Source organism: Artibeus jamaicensis, unplaced genomic scaffold (genome assembly GCF_021234435.1).
Source record: "Artibeus jamaicensis isolate MK-2021 breed Jamaican fruit bat unplaced genomic scaffold, CSHL_Jam_final contig_444, whole genome shotgun sequence".
Lineage (NCBI taxonomy): Eukaryota > Metazoa > Chordata > Mammalia > Chiroptera > Phyllostomidae > Artibeus > Artibeus jamaicensis.
In genome coordinates this window covers 7628992-7653149 of record NW_026521831.1, presented here as the reverse complement: position 1 = coordinate 7653149, position 24158 = coordinate 7628992, and the positions used below count along the sequence as shown (strand labels likewise).

General features: G+C 54.6%; 1 protein-coding gene across 1 annotated transcript; it reads left to right on the top strand.

Annotated features, from left to right (window-relative positions):
- The first annotated feature begins 7559 nt into the window (after positions 1–7559).
- OTUB2 (OTU deubiquitinase, ubiquitin aldehyde binding 2) lies at positions 7560–22598 on the top strand. The gene is made up of 6 exons (XM_037130380.2): positions 7560–7644; positions 13999–14094; positions 15383–15501; positions 18139–18223; positions 18751–18945; positions 19461–22598. Exons 1-6 carry the CDS (start codon positions 7642–7644, stop codon positions 19668–19670), a joined length of 708 nt encoding a protein of 235 aa, XP_036986275.2. The 5' UTR covers positions 7560–7641; the 3' UTR covers positions 19671–22598.
- Positions 22599–24158: the final 1560 nt, after the last annotated feature.

Here is a 24158-nt window from a genome sequence, read left to right as displayed (position 1 = left end):
AATCATCCTAGTAATCACCGCAGTTGTGAAAAGCGCTCACCACTGGAGGTCGGCTGATGCTAGTTAGTATGGGTAAAAGTTCAAAGTTAAGGGCAACATTTGAACTGCAAACTGTGTTGAGTCAGCAAATTAACTTTCAAAGAAATGTTTTGGAAAAGATGCTGCTACTCAGTGAGCTAACCCCGAGGGTCCACGGTACCCGGGTGCCAGTGGGAGAGGGGAATGGGAGGTTCGGAGGGTGAGCAGGACTTGGCCACCGAGTTAATTAGGAACTAAATATATTAAAGGTGGCTGAGTGTGGTCACATCTGTTTTTTAAAGAGGGGAAGGGAGGGAGAAAGGCAGGGTGCATACCCACAACCCAGGCATGCACCCTGACTGAGAATCAAACTGGAAGCTTTTGGTTGTCAGACCAACGCTCAGTCCACTGAGCCACCCCAGCCAGGGTGTGGCCAGGTCTTAAGCAGTTGAAACAAAGGGGATCTGAGGAGGCAACATCCTGTTGAGTTTCTGGTCTCACAGGCCTTTGTGGCAATGAGGACTTCTCAGCTGGGGCTTGAGTCTGATTTTGAAAGGAGGAAGTTGGGGAGGGGAAGAAAGGGAAGGAGACACAGGAGGAAGGACTTCCGGTTTGGCCGGGGGTCGAAGAAGGTGGGCTGGGAGACCACCATGGGGTCCCAAAGGCCAGGCCGTGAGGTCGGGCCGCCAGTCACACATGAGGATGTCGCAGTGCATTCGTGCCGCTCTGACAAAAGACCATGGATGGGGAGGCTCACACGACAGACACGTATTTCTCACAGTTCTGGAGGCCGGGAGTCCAAGATCAAGACACCAGCAGGTCCAGTGTCTGGTGAGAGCTCGCTTCCTCATTCACAGATGACTGTCCTCTTGCTGTGTCCTCTCATGGTGGAAGGGGTAAGGGGGCTCTCTCAGGTCCCTTTTGTAAGGGCACTGGTCCCACTCCTAAGAGCAGAGCCCTCAGGGCCAATCAGCTCCCAACGACCCCACAGGCACATCGGGGGTAAGGATTCCAACATATGAGCTGGGGGTGGGGGGCATGAACATTCAGTCCATTGCAGAGACCCTCTCACGTTAGTTCATACTCCCTCAGTTCTCTTTTCCCACAACATCCACTTTCCAGTGAGATCTAAGCATCCCATTAACCTCCCCTAATGTGAGTATCCGTAAGGCCAGTGATTCTTTGATGTGAACTTCCATCAGGAAGGCTTGTCACAGCACAGAGTGTGGCCCCGCCCCAAGGGCTCCGGACCCAGCAAGATCCCAGGTGATGCTGATGTTGCGGGTCCCAGGACCGCACTTCAAGAGCTGCTACTTCAGAGTCACAGCCAATCCTAAACACCTAAACCGGGAGTCTGAGCCACCTGGAGCACATCTCCCCTGCCTGGGCTCCAGGCCCCCATCCACACCATGGATGAACTGCCATTCCCGGAGGGCCACCCCCACTCCATCTAACTTGTCTAACGCCCTGCAAGGTGTTGGATGCAATGGCCCCTTATGGTCCCAGGGCCTGGATCGAGGCTTTGTAGCTTTGCCTGCCAGGGCTCTGTGGAGAGCAGGTTGTCGTCCTGCCTCCTGCCATCCGCCTGCTGTGTAGCTGTTGTGCATTTGTAGGTCAAGTTTAGATGTGTTGTCACACTCCTTGGGAAGCAAGATGATCAGAACAGACAGCCGGTGTGGCAGTGGCCTGGCGGGCTGTCAACCTAAATCGAACAAGGTCCCAGGTGGTTCTGATGCAGACGGGTCTCCAAGCACGGGGTGAGAAGTGGTGCGTGTCTAAACGTCAAGAAGAAGAAAGCCTGGCCCACGTTTGCGGGGTCTTCAGTCGGGAAGGACTTTGGAAGCATGAAAGCACCAGAAGTGACACCTGAAAATATGACCACAAAAAAGTTAAAAGTACATCCACCTCAGAACACACAAAAATATTTAAAGACAATAAACTGGGCAGACACATTGAGAAATTCAAAAAAGGAATAAGTTTTGACACGAATTCTTCATATTCAGCAAATCAACATAAGTAAAAATAGCCTATAAACATGAGAGATAGTTCAGCCCACTAAAAATAAAACTAAACCATATAATTTCTGCCCATCTCAAATGTTTAAGCAAAAATACTACTCATAATTTAGGGTCTCCGACCCTGTGGTACCCTTTTTGAATAAACTCTCTGGGTAGCAGTTTGATAAGAGGTCTCTAGAGGGTTCAACAGTGTTTCTGTCTTTGGCTCAGTAATTCTACATCAAGAAATTTAATAAAATCAGAGCTGGTTGGTTCTGAATGGCAGAAAGCCCAACTCAACTGGGGCTTTCTGCCAAAAAGAGAAGGCACTGGATTTTTAAAAAGATTTTATTTATTTTTAGAGAAGGGAAGGGAGGAAGAAAGAGAGGGAGAGAAACCTTCACATCCCTGGTTTGCCTCACATCTACCCCAACCCTCAACCCAGACCTCCGCTAAATCCACTGAGCCACACCAGCCAGGGCTGCTTTGTGTTTTTTAATTGAAAGGCCAGGATTCTAGCTTCAGGTGCAGCTTAACTCAGGAGCTCAATGTCAACAGAATCCAATCTGTCTTTGTCTTTGGGCTCTGCTCTCCACACATTGGCTTTATTCTCAGGCTCAGTGTAAACAATGGCAACTCTAACAATGAAGTCAGAGGAAAAGATGGTGTCTTTTCCCAGTAAGTCCCGAGAAAGTCCCAGAGTTAATTCTGATTGGATCACCTTGGGTCATGTGCCTCCCTTCAAAGAAATTCCTGATTGGCCAGGCCTAGGCTACCACATTCATTCTAACCAATCTCTGTAACTAGGGGGGATTCTTTGCTCTGACTGGCCAGACCGGGCTTAAATTTTTGTTTTAGTGAGGAAGAATATTTTTCCTGGTTGGAGGCCAGTTCCGTGGGGCCAGTGGTATGTGCCGCATGAACTTCATGGACTGAAAGAAAGGGGTAGACGTAGGTCCCCCAAAGGGACATCAAACTCCTGTCATCACAGGAAGGTGGGGCCTGGAGCTCACGAGCAAAAGCAAGAGACCATTGTTGCAGATGCAACAAGGTGGCTGTATAAACATGCCTACCACAGTGTTATTTATAGTAGCCTAAATAACTGGAAATAGCCTAAATATCTCCGAGGATATGATAATTGATAATTAATAAATGATAATTTATTAATGATTTATTGATAATAAATGATAATTCTGCAACCATAAATTAGAAGCCCCAAAATATTTAATGTAAGGAAAAATAGGATGTAAACTAAGTGAAAAAAGGGGGAATTTTTTTAAAGTAGACTACGAAAAAGTACAAATTGGTAATTACAAAATAGACCTGTGGGGGGATCATTTTGAAATTATATAAATGTTGTACACCTGAAACTGATATAAAATAATATTGAATGTCAACTGTAATTGAAAAATAAAATTTTTAAAAAGATAGGCAGAAGTTAAAATAGCCACTTGCCTACATAGGATGGCTTAACTGAGGTAAGTCAAGTTCCACTTCTCTGCTTTACGACTTTTCTATCATGTTGATACCATTTAAATGAAGGGACGGGTAGTGCAGTGGGGCGGGGGACGTGAATCAAAGTGCGCTGAAATGATTCAAGATCATTGCAAGCTTACTCTAAAATTTTTTTAAATAAAAAAGTAGACTATATACCCAATTTGGTGAAAATTACCTGTATAAAAGAGAAGAGAGAACTACACTAAAGCAGTGCTTCCAGGTGGGAGGTGCCTGACCCCGGGGAGGGGTGGGGGAGCGTTAGACTTCCCAGGTGGGGAAGGGTGGATTGAACTGGTGGTCCCAGGTCCCCACCCCCCTGTGGTGGCATCCACATCCACATTCTTGCCAGAGGCTCAGGGTGGGCAAAGTGTTCATCACCGCCTCTTTGCATTGGCCATGTGACTTGCTTTGGCTAATAGGATGGAAGTGGCTTATGACTCAAGTGGAGGTTTAAAACATCCTTGTGTAGCCCTGGCTGGTATAGCTCAGTGGATTGAGAGTGGGCCTATGAACCAGACAATTGCGGTTTGATTCCCAGTCAGGGCACAGGCCGGTTCCCTGCAGGCCAGTTCCCAGCAGGGGATGCATGAAAAGCAACCACACATTGATGTTTCTCCTCCTCTCTCCTTCCCTTCCCCTCTAAAGATAAGTAAATAGAAATCTTTAAAAAAAAATAAGTAAAACATCCATCCTTAATAAAACATCCTTGTGTGGCTTTGGCTCTGAATCGTGAAATCCCAATTTTTTGTATTTTTCTTTATTTTCCCAAAGTTTTTGTAATGAGCACGCTTAAACTTTATAACCAAAGAAAGTGCTTTATTCAGAAATGGGGGAAATTCATTGGAAACCCACTCTTCTCGGCATCTCACTGATCCTACCTAACCTTTGGTGTCTCCAAGAACAGAACTAATGGTCAAGTCCTTCACCCACAGGAGTGTCTTCAGGTCTCTGAAGGCCAAATTCTTGGCTCTCTGAATATTGTCTTCAAGTTTGGCAACTCTGGTTTCTTGGATGTGGCCCCATCTCCGAATGGGTCTCCTCCACCCGTCTCCAGCCTTCTAACATGGCGTCCCCGTCTGAGTTCCCTTCTCCAGGTAAGGAAGTTGGCCAGACAGCAATGACGGGAAACATCTGGAAGAGGCTTCCCTGCCTTGGCCCCAGCTGGGAAGGTGCTGGGCATTCCAGCCCCTCATCCGGGGGCTATGTCCTGCCCAGCCCTGCTCTTGTAGCCAGGAATGGCCAGGCTACTTTGGGGCTTGTGCTCTGGGGCTGGAAATGTGGCCAGCCCACAGACACGTCTTGAACACCTTCAAACCTGAACTGCCTGGCCCTGGTATATCCCCTGCTGTTCCTACTAGGTGTCTCTAGAAGATGCTGCAAGGTTCCCATGCCCTTTGGTGCCAAAGCTCACTTATCCCTGGCTGCCAGCTGCTCAGGCTCTCTGCACCATTCAGTACTAGGATGCTGTGTTCAGAGCCCAGAGACAGGGAGGCCTGGCTCCCCAGGTGCACTGTGGAAGAGGAAGTGTGAAGGCTGGAGCTCCGTCTCCTTGGCCCCAAACTCTCCGTGCTTCAGTCTCCGGGGCCTCCCTGGCACATGGCAGGTGTTCGGTAGTGGACGAATGGGTGCATGCGAGTGAATCAAGAGTTAGGCTCCCCACAGGGTGGTTCAGAATGCTGCCTGCAGACCACTGTACTCACCGCGTCCTCCCTGCAACCATCAGCTAGAAAGTGGCATTTCCCTAGCTCCACACTACATACAGATGGGGAAGCTGTAGCTCAGCAGTTCTGTGGCTCAGCCAAGGTGCCAGGGGTTGAGCAGGGACATTAACTCAAGTCCATGACACCCAGTGGAACAACTGGAACCGGAAATGGTTTGGTGTAAAAAGAACTAAGAACAAGAGGCAACGTGCCCTGGATACTTACTGGCTGTGTGCCAGGGACCTTGCTGAGCCCGTTGCCACTGAGGCAGCCTTCATACCAGCCCTGCGAGAGCGACTACCCCCATGGCACCCAAGAGGAAGTGGAGGCTCAGAGAGGTTGAAGGCTTGCCTGAAGCTGCACAGCCCAGGAGCCAAGCCCCATACCTGTCTCCCTTGAGCTGGTGCCACTGGCTGAAGGTAGCATAGCCGTGCTGTGAATCACGAACCGCAGGCAGGAGTCATGGCTCAGTGTCAAATCTGCGTAACATTTCCCAGAGATGACAACTTCCCCCTGCTTTTTCGAGTTGTAGTTGAGGAAAGATTCCATTACACATATACTGAGATTCTGGGTAAGACTGTTTTGTTTAAAAGCATCACTACTAAAAAGTTTTTTAAATATTGGGTTTTTTTTAAAAAAATCCCCCAGATTGTCCAAACCTCTCATTGAGTGAGTAATCAGAGGCCAGAGAGGGCATGGAAGTCAGTTGAGGCCACACAGCATCGAGTGGCAGAGTCAGTCCAGCCTGGGGCCCAGCGTTGCTGTAAACTAGCCCAGGGCTCCATCCACGGGGTTGTGCTAGAAGGAGAGTGGTGTGATCCTGCTTGAGGGTTCCTAGAGGCCTCGACTCACTCAGGGTCCTCCTTCTAGGGACCCTGAATGCCTTGGGTGTGGGCTTGACTAGGGCTAAGGCTGAGACCAAGCCCCAGGCAATGCTGCCATAGCACTTTCCTTCTCTCTCCAGCGGACTCCTCATCTGCACCCCAGGTGACCACACCTGACTTGGTCATTCCTCTACCAAGCGAAGCCTAGCACAGCCTGGAATGAGCACTAGATGAGGAGTCAGAAGTCCAGGATCCAGCCCAGCTGGGCCGCTTCCTAGCAGAGTGAGCAGCACGGGCTGCTTAGGTCCCCTCTCTGGCTTCCTAGGCTATAAAACACAAAGTCAGACCCTCTCCCAAAGCAAATAGGGGCGAGGGGAGTTCAGTGCCCACCCCTGCCTCTCCTGCAATCACATGCTCAGTGATTTCAAAACCAGCTCTGGAGTCAGCTGCCTGCATCAACTCCCACTGTGTGCTTGTGTGAACTGGCCCCCATAGAGCAGAGGTGAGAAAATTAAGAAAGATAATGTAGGTTGAGAGTTTAGGGCACAGTGGGTGCTCAGTAAAAATTAGCTATCAGTCTCATTGCTCCTTGAGCCTCCATTGGCCCCACCTAGCAAATAGATGCACTTGGAAGATGGTGTTGGTTTACCCTGGAGACTAGCCCGGTGCCTGGGGCCAGGCAGTGAGACTGGGGTGGGGAATTGCTCAATACCTGCTCCTGGAAGTATAAATACTTGTAAAAGGGCCCTTGTAATTCACTGTAGTCCCTCTTCCCACAAACCTCCTCCCCCCACCCCCGTCTCCCCCACCTAATAATGCACCTCAAGGGCTGGTGAGTAAATGTTTAAATGACACATATTCCTCTGTTTGATATTTAGTAATAACGACCTGGCCGCATGAGTCACAAACCTGGTTCACAGTCTGTGGCTCAGATACAGCCGCGCAATTCCAGAGGCCCGAAATCCATGAACTCCACAAACATTAATTGAGTGCCGGGCAACCTACTGGTTCATGAGTTGGAAGGGGATAAAATATTATTTAGAAACTACACAGGGCAGGCAGTCACTGTTTTGGACACGTGTTCCCTGATTGTCCATCCTCTGATCCTGAGCAAACTATACTTTATGACCTTTGTTATGAATCAGTGAGGGCCAGCTACGCTTTCAGAAGACCCCCATTTGCAGTTTTGGACAAAAGCCTTTTGGCCTTTACAAATGAAGACCTCTCTTTCTATATTGTGCTAACTCCTTCGTTAGTTAAAAGCTTTCTGTGTCTTTAAAAGGGGGCCGGACCCTGTCATATGGACCCTGAAGCATAGGCTGAAGGCTCATGAAGTCCCACCCACTTTCTGTGACGTTTGGTGCTCCGGCCTCTGATTGCTGGCTTTAGACGTCAATCGCGGGGCGTGTGTCTTACTGGGACACAGTGGAGGTCTCAGCTCTGGTTTTCAGAGCGGTCGGGTGCATTTGCCTACCCTGGCCCCCACGTCCTCGAAGCCCCTGCCGCCAGACCCAACGGCGAAGCCAGCCAGTGGCTCCTGCGGCGCCCTCCCGCACCCGGTCGCTCCTCGCTGGGGCGGGACCTAGCCCAACAGCTCCGGTCACTATGGTCAGTGGTCGTGGGGGGAGATGGGGAGAGCAGAAAGGGGAGGGGGTGGGCGAGGTAGGCGGGGTCGCCGCCGTGGCGCACGTGCACTCGCGGGACTGGGTTCGGGCGCGAGGCTCAGCTCCCACCGCCGGACCCGTGCCATTCAGACCCCCGGGAGTGCTGAGTTGTGAGGGATGCCGGAGCCCGCCCCGTTCCTCCTCGGAAGGCCCCACAGGGCCCGGTAAGCACCCTGCCGTCCCCCACGGATTCTCAGCAAAGGGACCCAGCTCGGCCCCCGTACCCCCTGCCCCCACTCCCTGCGCATTCTTCTCAGGTGTCGAAAGGGTGCCGTCGTAGGTGCCCTCAAGCAGGACCAGGATAGGGGGAGGCTCTAGGGCTAAAAATTGCCCCCTCTTTGTTAAGGAACCCCCAGTTGGCATCTCAGCCATCAGAGACCCCCATCCCAAGCATCACGAGTGGACCCTATGGGGTGCACTCGTGTCCGGATCACTAAACATTCTCTCCGTCCTGTCGTCCTCAGGTGTTCGGAGTTAGGACTCACGGGCAGAGGCCGCCTCAAGTTGTGAGGCAGGTGAATTAAGAGTTAGAACAAAGCAAAGACTAGAGGAGCCCCTGGTTCAGAGTCCTGTCTGAGCAGAAAGGGCTCCAGGGCCCCTCTGAGCTGAACCCCAAACTTAGGGCCTGAGCAGGTGGGGAAACTGAGGCGCAGACGGGGACAGGACTTGGACTGACTATGGTGGACCTGGGGCTTGAACCCAAGGCTCTGGACTCATAGTCTAGTGACTTCAGTGGGCCTTCCCCACTTGGGGGAGGGGTCGGGCAATCTGCAGGGGACTGGGTATGATGACGGCCTAAAACCCTTCACCCTGACCCCCCTCTTCCAGGAAACTTGTAGAGTGTAAGGGCTGGTGGCCCTTATGGCGGCTTGGGGTCACAGCCTGAGTTCAAATCTCATCTCAACCCCTTGAGAAGCTGAGAGGTGGTGGTTGGTCCATTCCCCTCCCTAATACTACTCTGCTCATCTGTGCCATGGGCTGCTGCGAGGGCCACCTGAGGTGACGCCGCTTTTCCTCTGACGACAGAGTCCTGGAAATAGGTGTGCAGGGTGCTTGGTTCTTTGTGCTTGGCCTCTTCCCTCCCACATCTGGGCATGGAAATGAGTCACCACTTCCCTGGTGCTGCTGGGCAGGGTCATGGGTCAAAGCCAGGTCATGGCCCGACATGTTCTGGGTGTGGCACGGGCAGGCAGGTCATCTACGCCAGAGCTGTCCTGGACAAACCAGCTTTTCGCTGGGGTATGGCTGAGGCCTCAGGGGCATCTGGAAGCACCAGCTTCCTGCTTCCAGTGCCCAAGGGTTTACCTTTCTTTGCTGCTCCTGAAGGGCCCAGGTGTTCCTGCATCATCCACGAGGGGGTGGCCTGAGATGGGGTAATAATGGGTTTAGCCACCCTGGAGCTGGACTCTGGCATGCCTTCTGCCACCATTAAACAGCAAGGACTGTGGGGGCTGGAACCCCAACTTCTGATCTTTGTGCAGACCTCTGATCACTCCCTGGTCCTGTGTGCCCTGACTCATGAGACCAGAACCTAGAATGCAGGCAGGTAATGAACTCCAAACCCTTACCTGGTCATTGGGAGGCTTGGATGCCTTGGAGAGGGATGAAGTGATCAACCCACTGAGCAAGACATCTCCAAGGCCTGAGCCTCTCAAATCATGGGGGACCCAGGTTGTACAGGGTCTGTTCTCTTGCATTCACTCAGCACTTACTGAGTACCTGCTGTTTGCCAGGCACCATGGTGACCCTGGGCTGCATGGTGTGGATGGGGTTGTGTGTGTGTTGCACAGAGGAGAATACTTTTGGAAAACACAGCATCTTCCTTCCTTTCCCCATTTCGAAGTCATGGGCTAAGCTTGAGGAAGGGTCCCAGGGAGAAGTCACAGAACCCCTGGGGAAGATGGGGGCTGGGGTGAGGACCAGGCCTGGAGCTGCCGCTGGTGGGGGCTATAGGAAGTGAAGGGTCTCAGGCTCACTCCCAGTGCATTCAGTGTTGGGGGAAGGAAGGAGTGTCTGTAGTGAACAGCACATCACAGGGCCCTGCAGTGGCTGTGTTCTTTCATTTGTCAAACAAGACCCCAGCAGGCAATCTAGGCCGCCAGGCCCTGTGCTGGGTACTGATGAAAGGACCAGGGCCTGCCCTCTCCTAGGAGCCAATGCCTGTTGGTGAAGACAGAGCTGTATACCAGCAATTCCTGAGCCTCTGGCCATGGCCTGAGGAGTCTGACCAAGGGCTTGGGGAGCACAGTGGGAAGCCGGCACCCTCTGGGGGAGTGGGAGGGTTGGCAGGGTTTCACTGAGCAGAGCTTTAGAACTGGTGTGGAAGGGTGAGTCCTTCAGGAAGGACCCCCGGAAGGGTGCATTCAGGCAGGGTGGGATAGCATGCCCAGAGGCCTGGAAATCTTGTTAAGAACGGGATGTTCTAGGTAAAGGTGGTGGCCTGTGTGAGTGTGGGGAGCTGGGGGGGACAGGAGAGTGGAGTCTAAAAAGTAGGTGGGGTCAGCCGGTGCTGAGCAGCTTCACAGGCCGCACTGTGAAGACTAATGCTTCTTCTGCTAATGTGGAGAAGCATACCGATTTTTGACAAGAGATGGTTGCCTGATGATCTCTCTGGCAAAGGAGTGAACCCAGGGATGGCGGTGGCCAGGCTGCAGACTGAGTCCAGCTCGTCCATTCGCTCAGTCGTCCGCTCAGCATGCTGCTTTGGAGCATTACTGGGTGCCAGGCATTGGGGATCGAGTCATGACAGGCAGACATGACTGGATCTCCTTATAGAGTTGACATTCTAGTGGAGGGAGACAGTACGCAAGTCAGGGAGGGAAGCTGCATGCCAGGGAATGCTCAGAAGCAGTGAGACAAGTCAAGGCAGTAGAGGTGGGGTGGTCAGGGAAGGCCTCTCCAAGGAGGTGATGTCACCTGAGTCATGTGAAGAGGCAGCAGCAAGAGAAGGTGCAGATGCCGCGAGGTGGGAATGTGTGTGTCCTGTCAAAGGAACACACAGAGGGTCATGTGGCTGGAGCCCAGGCACAGTGAGGTGAGCAAGGCCAGATGGCGCAGGACCTGGGGGGCTGCCCTCCCCAGGTCAAGGGAAGCCACTGGGGGTGTGGAGGCGGGGCATGCTGTTGGCGGGCTTACACGTTAAACACCTGCCCTGGCTGCTTAACAGTGCTGATAGGAGTAGAGACCAGAAGTCAGTTGGGGACCCTGTGGCAGCCTCTGTGGGGGGTGGAGTTGGTGGCAGCTTAGGCTGGATCCAGGAGCAGAGCTGACAGGGGAGAAAAGGAGGGGAGAGAAGACTCCTGGGCCTCTGGTATAAGCCCTGCTGGCTGGAGGGACCCTTGGGGGAGCTGGGGGCACCTGGGAGGGGAGGCAGGGGTGGAGTGAGAGAGCAGTTAGGGGCGCAGTAATTCCAGGGTGCTGGTCAGACTCGCCAGTGGCTGGTGGCTGTTTGAGGCCAGATCTCCAGGGAGAGGTCAGAGCCAGAGACAAGTTCTGAGGATCCATCAGTGAGATTCTGTGCAGGTTCAGGCATCAAATGAAAGGAGGCCAGTGTCTGATTCAGGGTCTCTGTGAGGCCAGCCAGTGACTGTGACCCAAGGCACATGGGGACCCAGGTGCAGCGTCTTCCCTATTTTCTGAACTGGACAGCAGAGAAGGGGCATTTGGATGGTGGGCTGAGTAATAGCCCCCCTAAGAGGTGCCCATCCTAATCCACAGGACCTGTGACTAGGGTACCTCACAGGCAATAGAGACTTTGCAGGTGCGATGAAGTTAAGAGTCTTGAGGTGAGGAGAGACCCTGAATCGCCCAGGTGGGCCAGTGATGCAGTCACTGGGGTCCTTAAGAGGGGGACGGCAGGAGGGTCGGGCTGAGAAGGAGCTGTGACGATGGAAGGAAGGAGGGGTCGTAAGCCAAGGAGTGCAGGCAGCCTCTGGAAAGAGTTCTCCCCTGGAGCCTCCAGAATCACAAGGTAGTAGTAAATCCATGTTGGTTCCAGTTCCTGGGCTGTACTAATTTGTTACAGCAGCAAGAGGAAACTCATTCGGGGCCCTGGGGCTTTCCTAAATCTTTGGCCTCCAAATATTTTTGATTACTCACCTCAGTAGAAATGTTTTGATCGTGCCACATATTTGTATATTATACATCATACCCTCAAGTAGACATTTGAAAGGGCATTTTTTTCAGTCCTTGAAACAGCCCACCCTGGACACCCCAGCCCCAGGCAGGCAAGGCCAGGGCCGGAGCCTCTGGAAGTGACAGGGACCTTCTGGAAGGGGACAGTAGCAAGGTTCTGGGCCCTGCCCTGCTGGTGGGTGAGGCTGGAGGCTCTGGCTTCTACCATGAAAGAGTCGGTAGCTGGAGGTCAGGCCATGCCACGAGAGTGGCTTCAGGATGGCTGGGCCTGTTTAACGAGGTGACTCACAGCCTAGGGTAGCCCTGCAGAGTAGCCTCAGAGAGAGGTTGGGCTGGCCCAGCACTGGCATTGCCTGCTGGGGCCCTGGGGGCCCGTGAGAGGCCTGCTGACACCTCAGAGCCTGGGCTGGAGGATGCTCACAGTCACCAAGGGCGTATTGGTGGTTTATAGGCAGACACGTGAGCCTGGGGTCGGGCTGTTGAGGAGCCATTGGGTAGTAACAATGGGGTATGTGCAAGGACCAGGTGGAGGCTCTTCCTGGAAGGTGAGTGGGTGCAGAAGGGAGGTGGCTTTTATTATTTCATTCAACAAACGTCTCATCCCCTGCTCTGATCCAGGCCCTGCGTTGGGCCCTGGGGAATCAGCCAGGTGAATAGGAGGTCTCAGAGGTTTGACAAGCCGTCCTGTGCCAAGGGAGGCCCCTGTGGCTTTGGACACTTGGGTGGGTAGGGGCATCTAGGCCCCCAGAAATGCCATTTCTTAGTTGTAGTCCCTCTCCTCTGTCCTGGATGCTGGGTGCAGGAATCGGGGCCACAGGAACTCGTTGTCAGGTAGCAGTTTGGAGTCTGACTGGCGTGGAGACGGGGGTAACCCTGGAAGTCACTCAGTGCTTCTGGTGGTAAGCTGTGCGGAAATCTAGTCATCCGAAATCCAGACACATTTGTCCTGATGGAAAGGGCTTTGTAACATCAAAGGGTTCACTGTGAGCCCTGGCCGGTGTGCCTCAGCTGGTTGGAGCATCGTCCTGTAACCAAAAGGTTGCGGGTTCAGTTCCCAGTCAGAGCACAAGCCTAGGTTGCAGGTTGATCCCTGGTCCTGCCTGATCCTTGTCTGGGTGAGTAGGGGAGGCAGTCAATGGGTGCTTCTCTCTGATACCGATGTTTCCCTTCCTCCCTTCCTCTCACCTTTCTTCTCTCTGTAAAACCAATGGGGGAAAATGCCCTTGGGTGAGGATAAAAAAAAGGCTCCACTGTGAGCGAGGTGGCCTTGGCTGAAGTCATATCCAGTCAGGAGCCTGAGAGGCTGCCCTGGAAGGCTCTTGTGGTCGAAGGCAGTCGTCAAAACCGATTTCCATTTGCAAAAATCTGTGAGATTGTCTCCTTGGGTCGTGTGCAGGTACCAGGGCCCCCTATTTTAAACTGTTAACTACCAATGGCTTTAACACCAATTCAATTTCGTTATTTTTGTGCTGTGATCAGAGCTGTTCCTGGGGTGGGTTGGAGCCCCGGGTGCATCTCCTACCTGTTTAAGCCCCAATTCTGGGTGGGGAAAAATCTGAGCCAGAGGCATGGGCTGCGGGGGGTTGGCTATTCAGACAGATCCATCTCCTGCACTTGTGAGGCTCTGCCAGCACCTGCTCCCAGCCAGATGACTTCCCGGCTCCCCAGAGGCCCGAACTCTGGGCCAGGAGGCTAATCCCTCTGGGGTGGACTTGACCTAGACTCGGAGCTGGGCTGCAATGCGAACTTTCACCAGTAGGTGGTGCACCTGGCCCGGTGTTACTGCTTCCGCATTTCTAGCATGGGGCTGGTGCAGGCTGGATGTTTAATTGTTGGATTTAAGAAAGAATGTACGAATAAGACGGGAAGGATAGAGGAGACAAAGGGACATGTCACACTCCAGCATGAAGGCCCACTAGGTTGGAGGCATTGTATTCTATAAAATGAATCGGTTCGGCAGTGACAGGGCGGTCCCTCCCCATGATGGGGCCGACCTGGCTCCCTGCCCAGGGAACGTGGTGTGCAGCGTCCTTCTCACGCCACGCGTGCCTTCCGTGGGGAGCTCACGGTCACTGTGTTGGGCAACCGGCACTTCAGAGGCTTCGTACGTGGTGAAGGCCCATCAGTTGCTTTTGAAATTGTCACAGCTTTGCTTGTCTTTTAGAGTGAAACATCTTTCAACCTAATATCAGAAAAATGTGACATTCTATCAATTCTCCGGGATCACCCTGAAAACAGGATTTACCAGAGGAAAATCCAGGTGAGGCCGAGGGTCAGGAGAGGCTCCTAGATTAGACAGGCTGGAGTCGGGAGCAGAAGGGACGGTGCCAGTTCGAAGGCTAACAGGCTTAGCATTTGAACCAGGTCCTGGGCAAATTAAAGGGCTCCCAGAATATTTTGGTGTTGGGCATTTGCCTTGGTGAGAAATCCTTTAGTTGCAAAAAAAGGAAAAAAAAAAAGAATTTTAAGCTAGGCACTGTCCTAAGTGCTTTATTTACTCACTGAAACCTCGCTGCAGCATTGAAGGTCAGTACTTTCATTACCCACGTTTACAGCCCAGGGAGCCGAGGCTCGGAAGTTAAATAGCAGGCCCACCGTCCCACAGCTAGTGCGTGAGCAAGCTGGGGTTTGGTCCGGGCAGCCTGGTCACTTCCCCCGCACCACTCGCTGCACCAGTCACCACCCTGGAGGGAGAGCCCGCTCCAGCGGGGCTGCCAGAGCAGAGCAGGCACAGCTCACAGAACAGGGCCCCCGGGCAGCAGGCGTCTGCTTCCCTCTGTGCCCTGGCAGGACTGTCTCTGGGGCAGGAGCAAGGACGGGGCAGCACACTGACTCTCGTGGCCCCTGGGGCGTTCTCGTCCTTCCCTGCTGGCCTGTCTCAGCGGGCTCGTCAACTCTGAGCCCTCTCATCCGTGGTGAGAAGGGGACTCCACAAGCTATTGGAAACCATCTCTGCTGCCAGAACTGGAGCCTTGTGAGGGAGGCAGTGAAGGGGACCCAGGCCATTTCAGAGGGAGACTGACAGTGGGGGGTGCAAAAAAAGGGGTGTCGTGGGGGGACCTCACCTTTTGAGGTGTATTTGAAGGACAGGTCAGACTGCTTCCTAAGTTTGAGAAGGCCCTTCTAGCTGACTCTGCAGCCCCCGCCCACCACGCAGCCACATGGAACCCGCCTCCGCTTACGCCGTCCACTCCCACCATGCCCAGCCCTCCTGCTCCTCTTCTGAAGCCTGGGGTGGAAGCCATCGCTCCTGGCCACCCCTAGGGCCTACCCCGTACTCCTGCTGTCCTCCTTTCGAGACTGTACCCCCCAGACCATAGAGAGCCTGAGGGCAGGGCTGAGGGGGACCCCAGTCACCCCCTGGGGCTGGACACAGCAACTGGCTCAGAGTTTCTATTTGCGGGATGAATGAGAGTTGGGAGGCAGTGAAGGGCCAGGCAGGCTGTGGGGGAGCTGGTGTTACCTGGGGGTGAGGGCCTGGCCCCGACAGGACACCGCGGGAGGGGTGTCGCTGCAGACATTGCCCACGTTTCCTGATCTCCCCACAGGAACTCAGCAAAATGTTCACCGCAATCCGCAAGACCAAGGGGGACGGGAACTGCTTCTACCGGGCCCTGGGCTATTCCTACCTGGAATCTCTGCTGGGGAAGAGCAGAGAGATCCTCAAGTGAGTGGGCAGAGGGTGGGCTCCCTGACTCAGGGTCCACGTTCTCTGTTCTGTCGGTGCTGAATTTCCTTAAGGGTTTTTCCTTGGCACAGACTGCTTAACCCCGGGAGCGAGCTGGAGGGCTGCCTGGCAGCGCTGCTGATGTTCGGCAGTGCCCAGCTGCCTGCTGTGTTGGAGGAGGGGGCAGCCAGGCAGCTGGGGAAGGCACTAATGACCTAACAGTCACTGAGCACTCAGGGCTGGTCGGAGGAGCCTGGCGTCAGAACTCCTTTGCTAATGCAGGTTTCTCAGTGGTGGCACTGCTGACATCTTGGGCAGATCCACTGTTGTCCTGCGGCTGTCCTCTGGCCTGTGCTTGTAGGACGGTTAGTAGCATCCCTTGCTTCCACCAACTGGCTGCTGGGAGCACTCCCCTTCCCCAAGCCATGATAATCAAAAGTGTCTCCAGACATTGCCAGGTATCTCCTTGGGGGGGTGGGTGGGGTGTGGGGGGGGGGGGGCTGTCAAGCCTGGTTGAGAACTGCTAGGTTAAGGCCATCATCTTCTGTTCCCAATATAGATGACCCGAAGGCAGACAGAAATTAAGCCACCTATTCTTTATTTCGAATGAGTCATTCATATCATTTCCTGAATGACAGACTGGCTGAGCCCCTTTTGATGGAGAGTGAGCTATCTCAAGTCACTCCCCACCCCCACCTTCTTGCAGCCGTGCAGGTGAGAGGTGGCAGAGTGAACGGGTCGCCCCACCAGCTGTGTGCCCCAGAACTGTGACATGCAGAGGCCCTGGGCTCTGAGCTCAGACCTCACTCTCTTGCTTACTTGCTGTGTGACCTCGTGCAAGTGACCTGACCTTCCTGAGCCTGTTTCCCGTCAGTGAAATGTGGATCATGTTGCATAGTTCTGGAGATTGACTTTATTCAGCATGGCAGTGCCAGCAAGGCTCACCCCTGTGTCTCTGTCCCCTTCACCCCTGCCCTCCCTGCCGTCTCACCCAGTGGGGTGCCGCACAGGGCTCCCTGCTGGAGCCCTGGGGATGCAGCGGTGAACGGCACACAGAGCACCTTCCCTGCCTAGGGCTCACATCCTGACGAGACAGACAGTTCATCAGGACAGTGTTTGAAGGGGTGAATGGTGACGCGTGTGGGGAAAAAATCGTTAGGGAAGGCAGCCAGGTTGTCCAGGGGCAGGGAGTGTTGGAGCCGTGAGGGGGGCAGGTCACGTGGGGCCTTGTGGGCCTCCATAAGGACCTTAAATGCTCATACTGGGCGGGCGCAGCCTGGAAGCAGCAGGGGTGGTGCTCAGGGAGAGATCCCCGAGGAGAGAAGCGGTCAGACTCCAAATACCTGTGGAGTTGGTGCCAGCAGGGTTCCCTCGTGGTGCGGGCCTGGTGCAGGCTGCGTGGCGGGTGGTGTGAGCGGAGGGGGGTCAGCATGACTGCCGCGGGCATTTGGCCTGAGACTTACCGGGAGAGAGAAGCCACTTGCTGCAGAGAGGCCGGAGAGGCGGGGAGCTCCAAATTGGGGGTTCCCAGTCTGAAATGTCTGTGAGCCACCAAGGCGGGTGTGCAACCCTGGCAGCGGGATGAGTGAGGCTGGCGTTACCCCCACTTTGTAGTAAACTGAGCTTCAGAAAGGTCGAATGACCTGCCCAAGGTCACACGGAGGCTGGTGTCAGCTGAGAGTCGCAGTACCACACTCCTCCTCCCTCACATCGTGGGGGCATGAGTCCTGGCCTGGGTGTTCCCCCCCCCCCCGTGTCTTGTACATCGCGGTGTCCCTGGTGCCTGGCACAGTGGGGGTGGCAGTCATTGGTGAGGAACGGTGTGGGATGCTGTGGAGGTTCAGGGGTGGGGGCAGGGGAGCTGGGCGAGGGGGAGCAGAGCTGTTCGGACCGCCACCTCGCGGGGACAGCGACCAGAAGGATCCTCACAGCACCTGCACCACCCACACAGCACAGCGGGGAGTCCATGGCCCGAGAGTGACCCAACAGACCTCAATGCCCAGCACAGCACCACCCCCACCTGCCCTGGCCAAACCACACTTCGTATAATTTCAAGCTTACGTAACTTGACTTTTAAATAATGGCTGTTTCAAACCTGGCTGGCTGATTTCTTGAGAATTTAACAACTAGTTCTTGTGAGAGCAGACAAACCCGTTCCCTGGCCGTGGGGTGGGAGGGGCTCTGTGGCTGGACGAGATGAGGCTGGCGAGCTAGGCAGGGGCCCTTCCTGGGCACCGGTGCTGAGGGAGAGGGCTGTGGCAGGTCACTCAGGGGTCCCTGTGCGGAAGGAACCAGGAGCAAGGACAGGCTAGGCACGGCCTATGCCAGAGGTGGTGATGAGCCACGGGGACAGAAAGGAGGGACAGAGCCACGAGACCTTTGTCTCAAGCAGGTGATCACCTCACTCCCTTCTCTGCGGAACTGGTAGAATACCCATGTCCTGGCATCGTGCACTGTGCGGACAGGACAGGTCCGGGTGTGGCCCATGTGGAGGTGCTGTGAGAGGCAGGGACGTCCTCCCCGTTAGTGACATCCACCTTCTCACTGTGCCGGGGACAGCTGGTGAGAGTGGCTGACCGCTGACAGTCACAGCGGCGCTCCCCGGCATTTCCCAGTAAGCACCAGTCTACCCCTCAGGTTCAAAGAGCGTGTGCTGCAGACCCCCAACGACCTCCTGGCCGCCGGCTTTGAGGAGCACAAGTTCCGAAACTTCTTCAATGCTGTGAGTTACCCTGGGCACAACGGCTGAAGACCGGGGCCCTCCACGCTGGCAGGGCGGACAGGAGTGGGCGCTGCCGGTGCTCCCTCACAGCCACGGCTCTGTGCTGCACCCCGCCCCTCCTCCCGGCCGGGGAAGGACCGAGATTGCCCCCTGCTTGTAGAAACATGGGGGCCCTGCCCTCCTCCTGGGAGGGGTGCCTCCTTAGGGGAGCTCTCAGGCTGGAAACTCCTTCCCACCATTTTCTCTCCAGCCCACCCTGACCCCATTAATGAAGGCGAGGGGGATCTCTCCGTTTTAAGTAAGCATCTCAGCCGGACAGTGCAGAGACCAACTGCAGCTCGCTGGACACGACTGGGCCACATCACTCATCACAGGGTGTTTCTAACCCCGTGACTTAGCTTTGGGGGATCTCAGATTGATTTTGGTACCTTGACTTGGAGATTTAGAGGTGAAAACTCAGTGGAGGGGCCCTGGGCGGGGCTGTGCGGCCTGGCGCGGGCCCGCCCTGGCTGACCTGCGGGGGCCAGTTTTACAGTGTGGTGGAACTGGTGGAGAAGGACGGCTCCGTGTCCGGCCTGCTGAAGGTGTTCAACGACCAGAGCGCCTCCGACAGGATCGTGCAGTTCCTGCGCCTGCTCACCTCGGCCTTCATTAGGAACCGCTCGGACTTCTTCCGACACTTCATCGACGAGGAGATGGACATCAAGGACTTCTGCACTCACGTAGGTCCTCAGGGCCTCGGGCTTTGGGGACTGGGCCCCAGCCCTGGGCTCTGCCCCACCCCCTCTCCTTGGGAGACAACAGAGCACCTGGCCAGGGGCTGTGGGCAGGGCTCTGTATTTGCAATTCAACGGGCACAGATAAGCCAGAGAAGCACCCTACTTGAACTGCCTGAACCGTGTGGCTTTGGGCAAGTCACTTCTCTCTCCCAGCCTCAGACTTCCCACCTGAGAAAAGGGGCTTCAGACTAGACCGTGACATAATTAAGGAGTCACATTTGCCTGAAGATGTGTTTTGTTTACCATGTACGGTATTAAGCCCTCATTTAAACACTGGGCACCTCTCATGAGACCCAGCTCCAGGCCTTATTCCTGCATGGCCACCATCAAGAGACGCTAAGTGGCTGACACGCTGTGACCCAGGCCCACGAAAGCCAGGGTTGGAATTCCCACTGGTCCTCTGCCAGGCCTCCTTCCTAAACCGCTTTTTGTGTTTTTTTCCATTTTGGCCTTTGCAGGAAGTGGAGCCGATGGCCACGGAGTGTGACCACATCCAGATCACGGCCCTGTCTCAGGCCCTGAACATCGCCCTGCAGGTGGAGCACGTGGACGAGACGGACACGGCCCTGAACCACCACGTGTTCCCCGAGGCCGCCACCCCTTCCGTTTACCTGCTCTATAAAACTTCCCACTACAACATCCTTTATGCAGCTGATAAACGTGATTAATTTTAGGCCACGAAGTGGAGTCTGTACCCTAACGGGGACTGCATTCTGAATGGAACATTATGGCTCTTCAATTTTTTAAGCGATTTACACTGTAGTTAGAAAACAGAACACAGACTTTGGGGCAGAGTCCCTGGGAATGAGGCCTCCCAATTATGGACTGTGGTAATTTGGCAGTATTTTTAATATTCATTTTCACAAAGGACCAAATGGTTTTTAACTCGAAGTTAGGGTCCAGGGTCCTGGCTCTGCTCCAAGTCCCTCAGGACCTTGGGTGAGTCCCTCCCCTCCCCGGGCCTGTGTCTCCAGCACTGACATTCTCCTGTTCTACACAAATAAGCCAGGGCTCTCTGGTTTCTCTTCACCGTGGGCAGCGCTTCTAAGGGAGGAGAAGCTCAAGGTCAACTGTCTTAAGCGACTTACAAGTTCTATAAAAGTGAATCCAATCTAACCAACTGTTGGGACTGGACTCTGGTGGATGGCTGGATGAGCGCCGGCCAGCTGGGGCCAGCCAGAACGCACAGGCTTCATTCAGCGCTGTTCCAAACTTCCGTGATGGGAGCGTTTTCTTACCCCTGACTTCAGAAGGAGAGACTTATGCCAAAGCCTAGAAAGCGGACTTTAGCAGGAAGTTCAAGCTGTTGGGCCCCCTCTACCTCTCTCAGGGCCAGGACTGCCTGCCTGGCCCCTCAGGGTTCTGCCGCCATCCCCACTCGGACAACTGCTCAAGAAAAATGAGAATCTGGGAGCTGGAAGCTGTGCATCCATCCCCAACGCGTACCCTGAAGTAGAAGCAGGCACTCAGGTGGAGATGCTGGCACGTGCAGCCAGACTCCAGCTGGGCAGAACAGACACGTTTCACACGGCTGCATTTTTTCTTCTTTCCCCATCCCCCGCTTCAGCTTGGTTTATGGGCTGGCGAGAGGTCAGACGGGAAAGAACACAGGCAAGCCAAAGAAACTGGGATTGAGGGAGACTTCTGGAAACTGCCTGGGAGTCGAGAGCCCTGGCTGGCAGCCTCCTCATTCGCCCACCTGGACACGCCCACCTGGACACGCCCCTTAATAACCTCACCTGCTGCCTCAGGACGTCAGAGCCCTGGCTGGGCTGGGGCACTGCTAGCCAGTTCTCTTCCTCTGCGGGAGGAGACAGAGAAGGCAAGGGTGTGGCGCCGCCCTGTGTGCCACTTCCTTCATCAAAGGCCTCCTCACCGGCTCCGATCTGCAGGGATTTGTCAGAGTCTATTAGCGCTGTGTGCAGCGCGGGTCTGCTCCGAGTCCTGGGACACAGGTCACGTCAGGGTGCTTAAATTCCAGGCAGGGGTGTAGGTTCCTGTCCTGCCATCGGCTGGAATGTGAACCCAAGGGCTCAGACTGAGTGGTATGTCACTTGTCCACAGGAATGTGAACCTGACCCTTACGTCCGAATTACTTCCGTGTCCCGCCTGCTCCGAGCAGGGTTGGGCTCCATGACAGCACACTGAGGGGGGGACGTGTTACGTAGTGTGTGAGTATTGGCGTCCCCACCCCCAAACTGAAGAGCGGGGACACACGACACAGCGGCCACTGTGAAGGTTGTGAGGTGGGTCCTGAGCCCCAGCCAGGCGCCCCGCGCAGCGTGAGCTGCACTGGCTGCCGCTTCCCTGCACGCGTGGCTTGTGCAGCTCTCACAGAAGCGGTTTTCTCTTTGGCAGACTGGCTGGAGAAATCCCCTCTGAGACTTACCTACACTGTGCTTCCAGGCCTGGGGCCCACCAGTGCTCAGCTGGGACCCTCTTCCCAGGAGAGAGCCCACCAGCTAAGAACCAGAGTGCCCGAGAGAGGCGGGCCAAGTTCCTTTCCCTGCGGGAAAGCACTGCAGAAAGAGTGGCAGGGTTCAGTGGAACTCTCAGACGGGTGGCTCTATGTCCGAATAAACCCATTAAGTTGAAAGTATTTTAAGTGGAAAATGCATTTAATACACCAAACCAACTGAATGTCAGTTTAACGTAGCCTACCTCACATGTGCTCAGAATACTTAGCCTACTGTTGGGCAATTATCTTGGGTTTCATCTCAAGAACCCTCTCTTCTCAGCAGCAGGAGACAGACGGGTGGGATGAGAAAACAAAACACAACATCTGAAAAGTGCTGGTGACGGTGTGCCCTGCAGCGCACCGGCGGCCCGGAGCCACAGCTGGCCCGGAGCCGCAGCTCGCTGCCGCCACATCACGGCAGAGCAGCTCACCACATTTGACCAGCCCCGGAAAGACCAAAACTCAGAATTCAAATACGGTTTCCACTGAATGTGTGCATTCACTTTTGTACTATCAGGAAGTAAAAAAATCTAAGTCAGGCACAGTCCGACTTGTTGAAATCAAGCCATGCTAACAATCACTGTCCTTGGATGATTCTCCTCCCCTCCCCACAAAGCCATCCCTTTCCAGACCAAAAGCTGGAAGGAACGTTGCTTTAAGAGTTTATAACTGCGTATTTATTACTTTCTTTCCCGAGGAAACTTCATAAATCGGGAAATATTTACCAACAAAAAGAACAAACTCTCCTGGCTTTTGACTGGGTCCCTATTTAAGCATAAAGTAGCTCTTGCGGCGGCTTGCGTTTGGATCTCAACTTTGTAACTTACTAGCCCTGTGACCTGGCCAAGACACTTGGCCCCTCTGAGCCCCAGGTCCCACGTCAGTGAAACAGCTGCACATCACAGGACACTGGGTAGAGTGGAACGAGACTGTGTGAAAACAACTACAAGACCCGACGTGTAGTGAGTGTTTCACATCCCAAGGGCAGCAGCGGTACTGCTCAGTAGGGGGACATGTCACCTCGCCAGTGGCACTATGGTTTCCCCAACAGTGGCCTAAGAACCACACACATCCCCTTGCTGAGCAGAAATGGGGGCGGGGTTGTGGCTCTGAGTGGCTGCGCTGGGGCCTTAGGTCCTTCAGCAGGAGTGTCAGACTCACGCTCACCCGGGGCCACATCAGCCAAGTGGTTGCCTTCAAAGGGCCGGATGTGGTTTTAGAACCATAGAAATGTAACTAACTCCTTACCTAGGGGCAAGGAGCTCGGTGCTGCCGGGGTAGAAACAAGGTGCCGGTTTGCCCTCGGACCTCATGTTTGCCACCTGTGCCCTACAGCTTCCCAGGGCAGTTGGAGAAATCATTTCCTAGCATTACAGTGGTTTCCCTGACGACTTTTGTCCTGGCTTATCACTACTTGGTACCGGTGGGGCTTGGGTGTGAGTGGACTGGGGGTGGCGCTCCGCTCCTTGCTGAGTGGAAGGTCCAGGTATTCGGGAAGCCCTGCCGTTGGGCTGCAGGCATCAAAGGAACCACACGCCTCATCAGGTCAGAGAGCAGAAGTGCCTGGGAGGCTGGCCTCATCTTCTAACACCTACCCCACCAACATGTTACTCCAGCAAAATGAATAAAGAAACAAGACTTGCCGTGAGAAGTGAGGGCAGGATGTCAGTGGACATCAGTAGATCTGTCTGGCCTGTGACAAGTGGCCCTGGGCCGCTCATGGCTCAGGCTGCTAAGGGACTCGAGCTTCCCAGACCCCCATGCATTATTTAGAGAACAGAGGACCCCCGCTATCCTCTGAGGGCTGTCGCTCAGGCGCTGACCTCAGTCTAGGGCTGTCTTCTTCCGCATCCTCCCCTCCAGGTCACTGGTGACACTGCTGTCTCTGGAGACCGAAGCCATTTTCTGAACTTGCTCTGGGCCCACAGGCGCACACCCGGGGCTCCAAACCAGCTCTGCCACAGGCCGCTGTGCGACCCCAAGAAGTTTTAGGCAGTGTCAGCCTTCTCAGCTACAAAAAAGGACACTGAGACTCATGTCTCAGGGCCCTGATGGAGACAAGACGAAATGATAGTTGAAATAGCTAACAGTGCCTCCCAGTGCCTGGGACTTGGTCTACACACAACGATACCTGAGCCTGGGTTCAGATCAACATTCTGCCGCAGTCACCTGAAGGGGCTGAGGGGACACTGCTGCCATCCTGCCAACCTTGCCAACCGCGGGGCAGAGGGATACCTGTTTAGAAGCCCAGACTCGGCTGCACAGAATCTGCGCTTCTCCTACGACTGAGGCAATCGTGGCTGCTCATCCAAACTGACCCAGAGGAAACCAGGGTGACATGGGGAGGCCACCGGTTCCCTCAGCACATTTACACCTCGCTCTGACCTAAGCTGAGGGATGTAAGGGCCATAAAGCAGCCTCTGCTCTCAACCAAGACGCTGTGGGTGCGGCAAGTGCTGTGAAGAGGGGAAGCGTGGGTGTCTTGAGAGCCCACGGCAGGTGCGCTCTCCAGAGGTCCCGGGGACCGGGGAGGCGAAGCGGTGCCCAAGGATGGGAAAGGCATCAGGCCGAGGGAAAAGCTGACGCTAAGGCTCAGGACAAGAGAAGGGGCGTATGGGCGCATGGGAAACAACCAGTTCTGTCACAGAGCGGGGAGAGAGGCAAGGCCAGAGGAATGGTCTAGGACCAGGTCCTGACA

Coding starts and splice junctions, on each gene's coding strand:
- OTUB2 (XM_037130380.2), top strand. Junction 15,502..18,138: donor AAGAGCAGAGAGATCCTCAA/GTGAGTGGGCAG, acceptor TCTACCCCTCAG/GTTCAAAGAGCGTGTGCTGC. Junction 18,946..19,460: donor TCAAGGACTTCTGCACTCAC/GTAGGTCCTCAG, acceptor TGGCCTTTGCAG/GAAGTGGAGCCGATGGCCAC.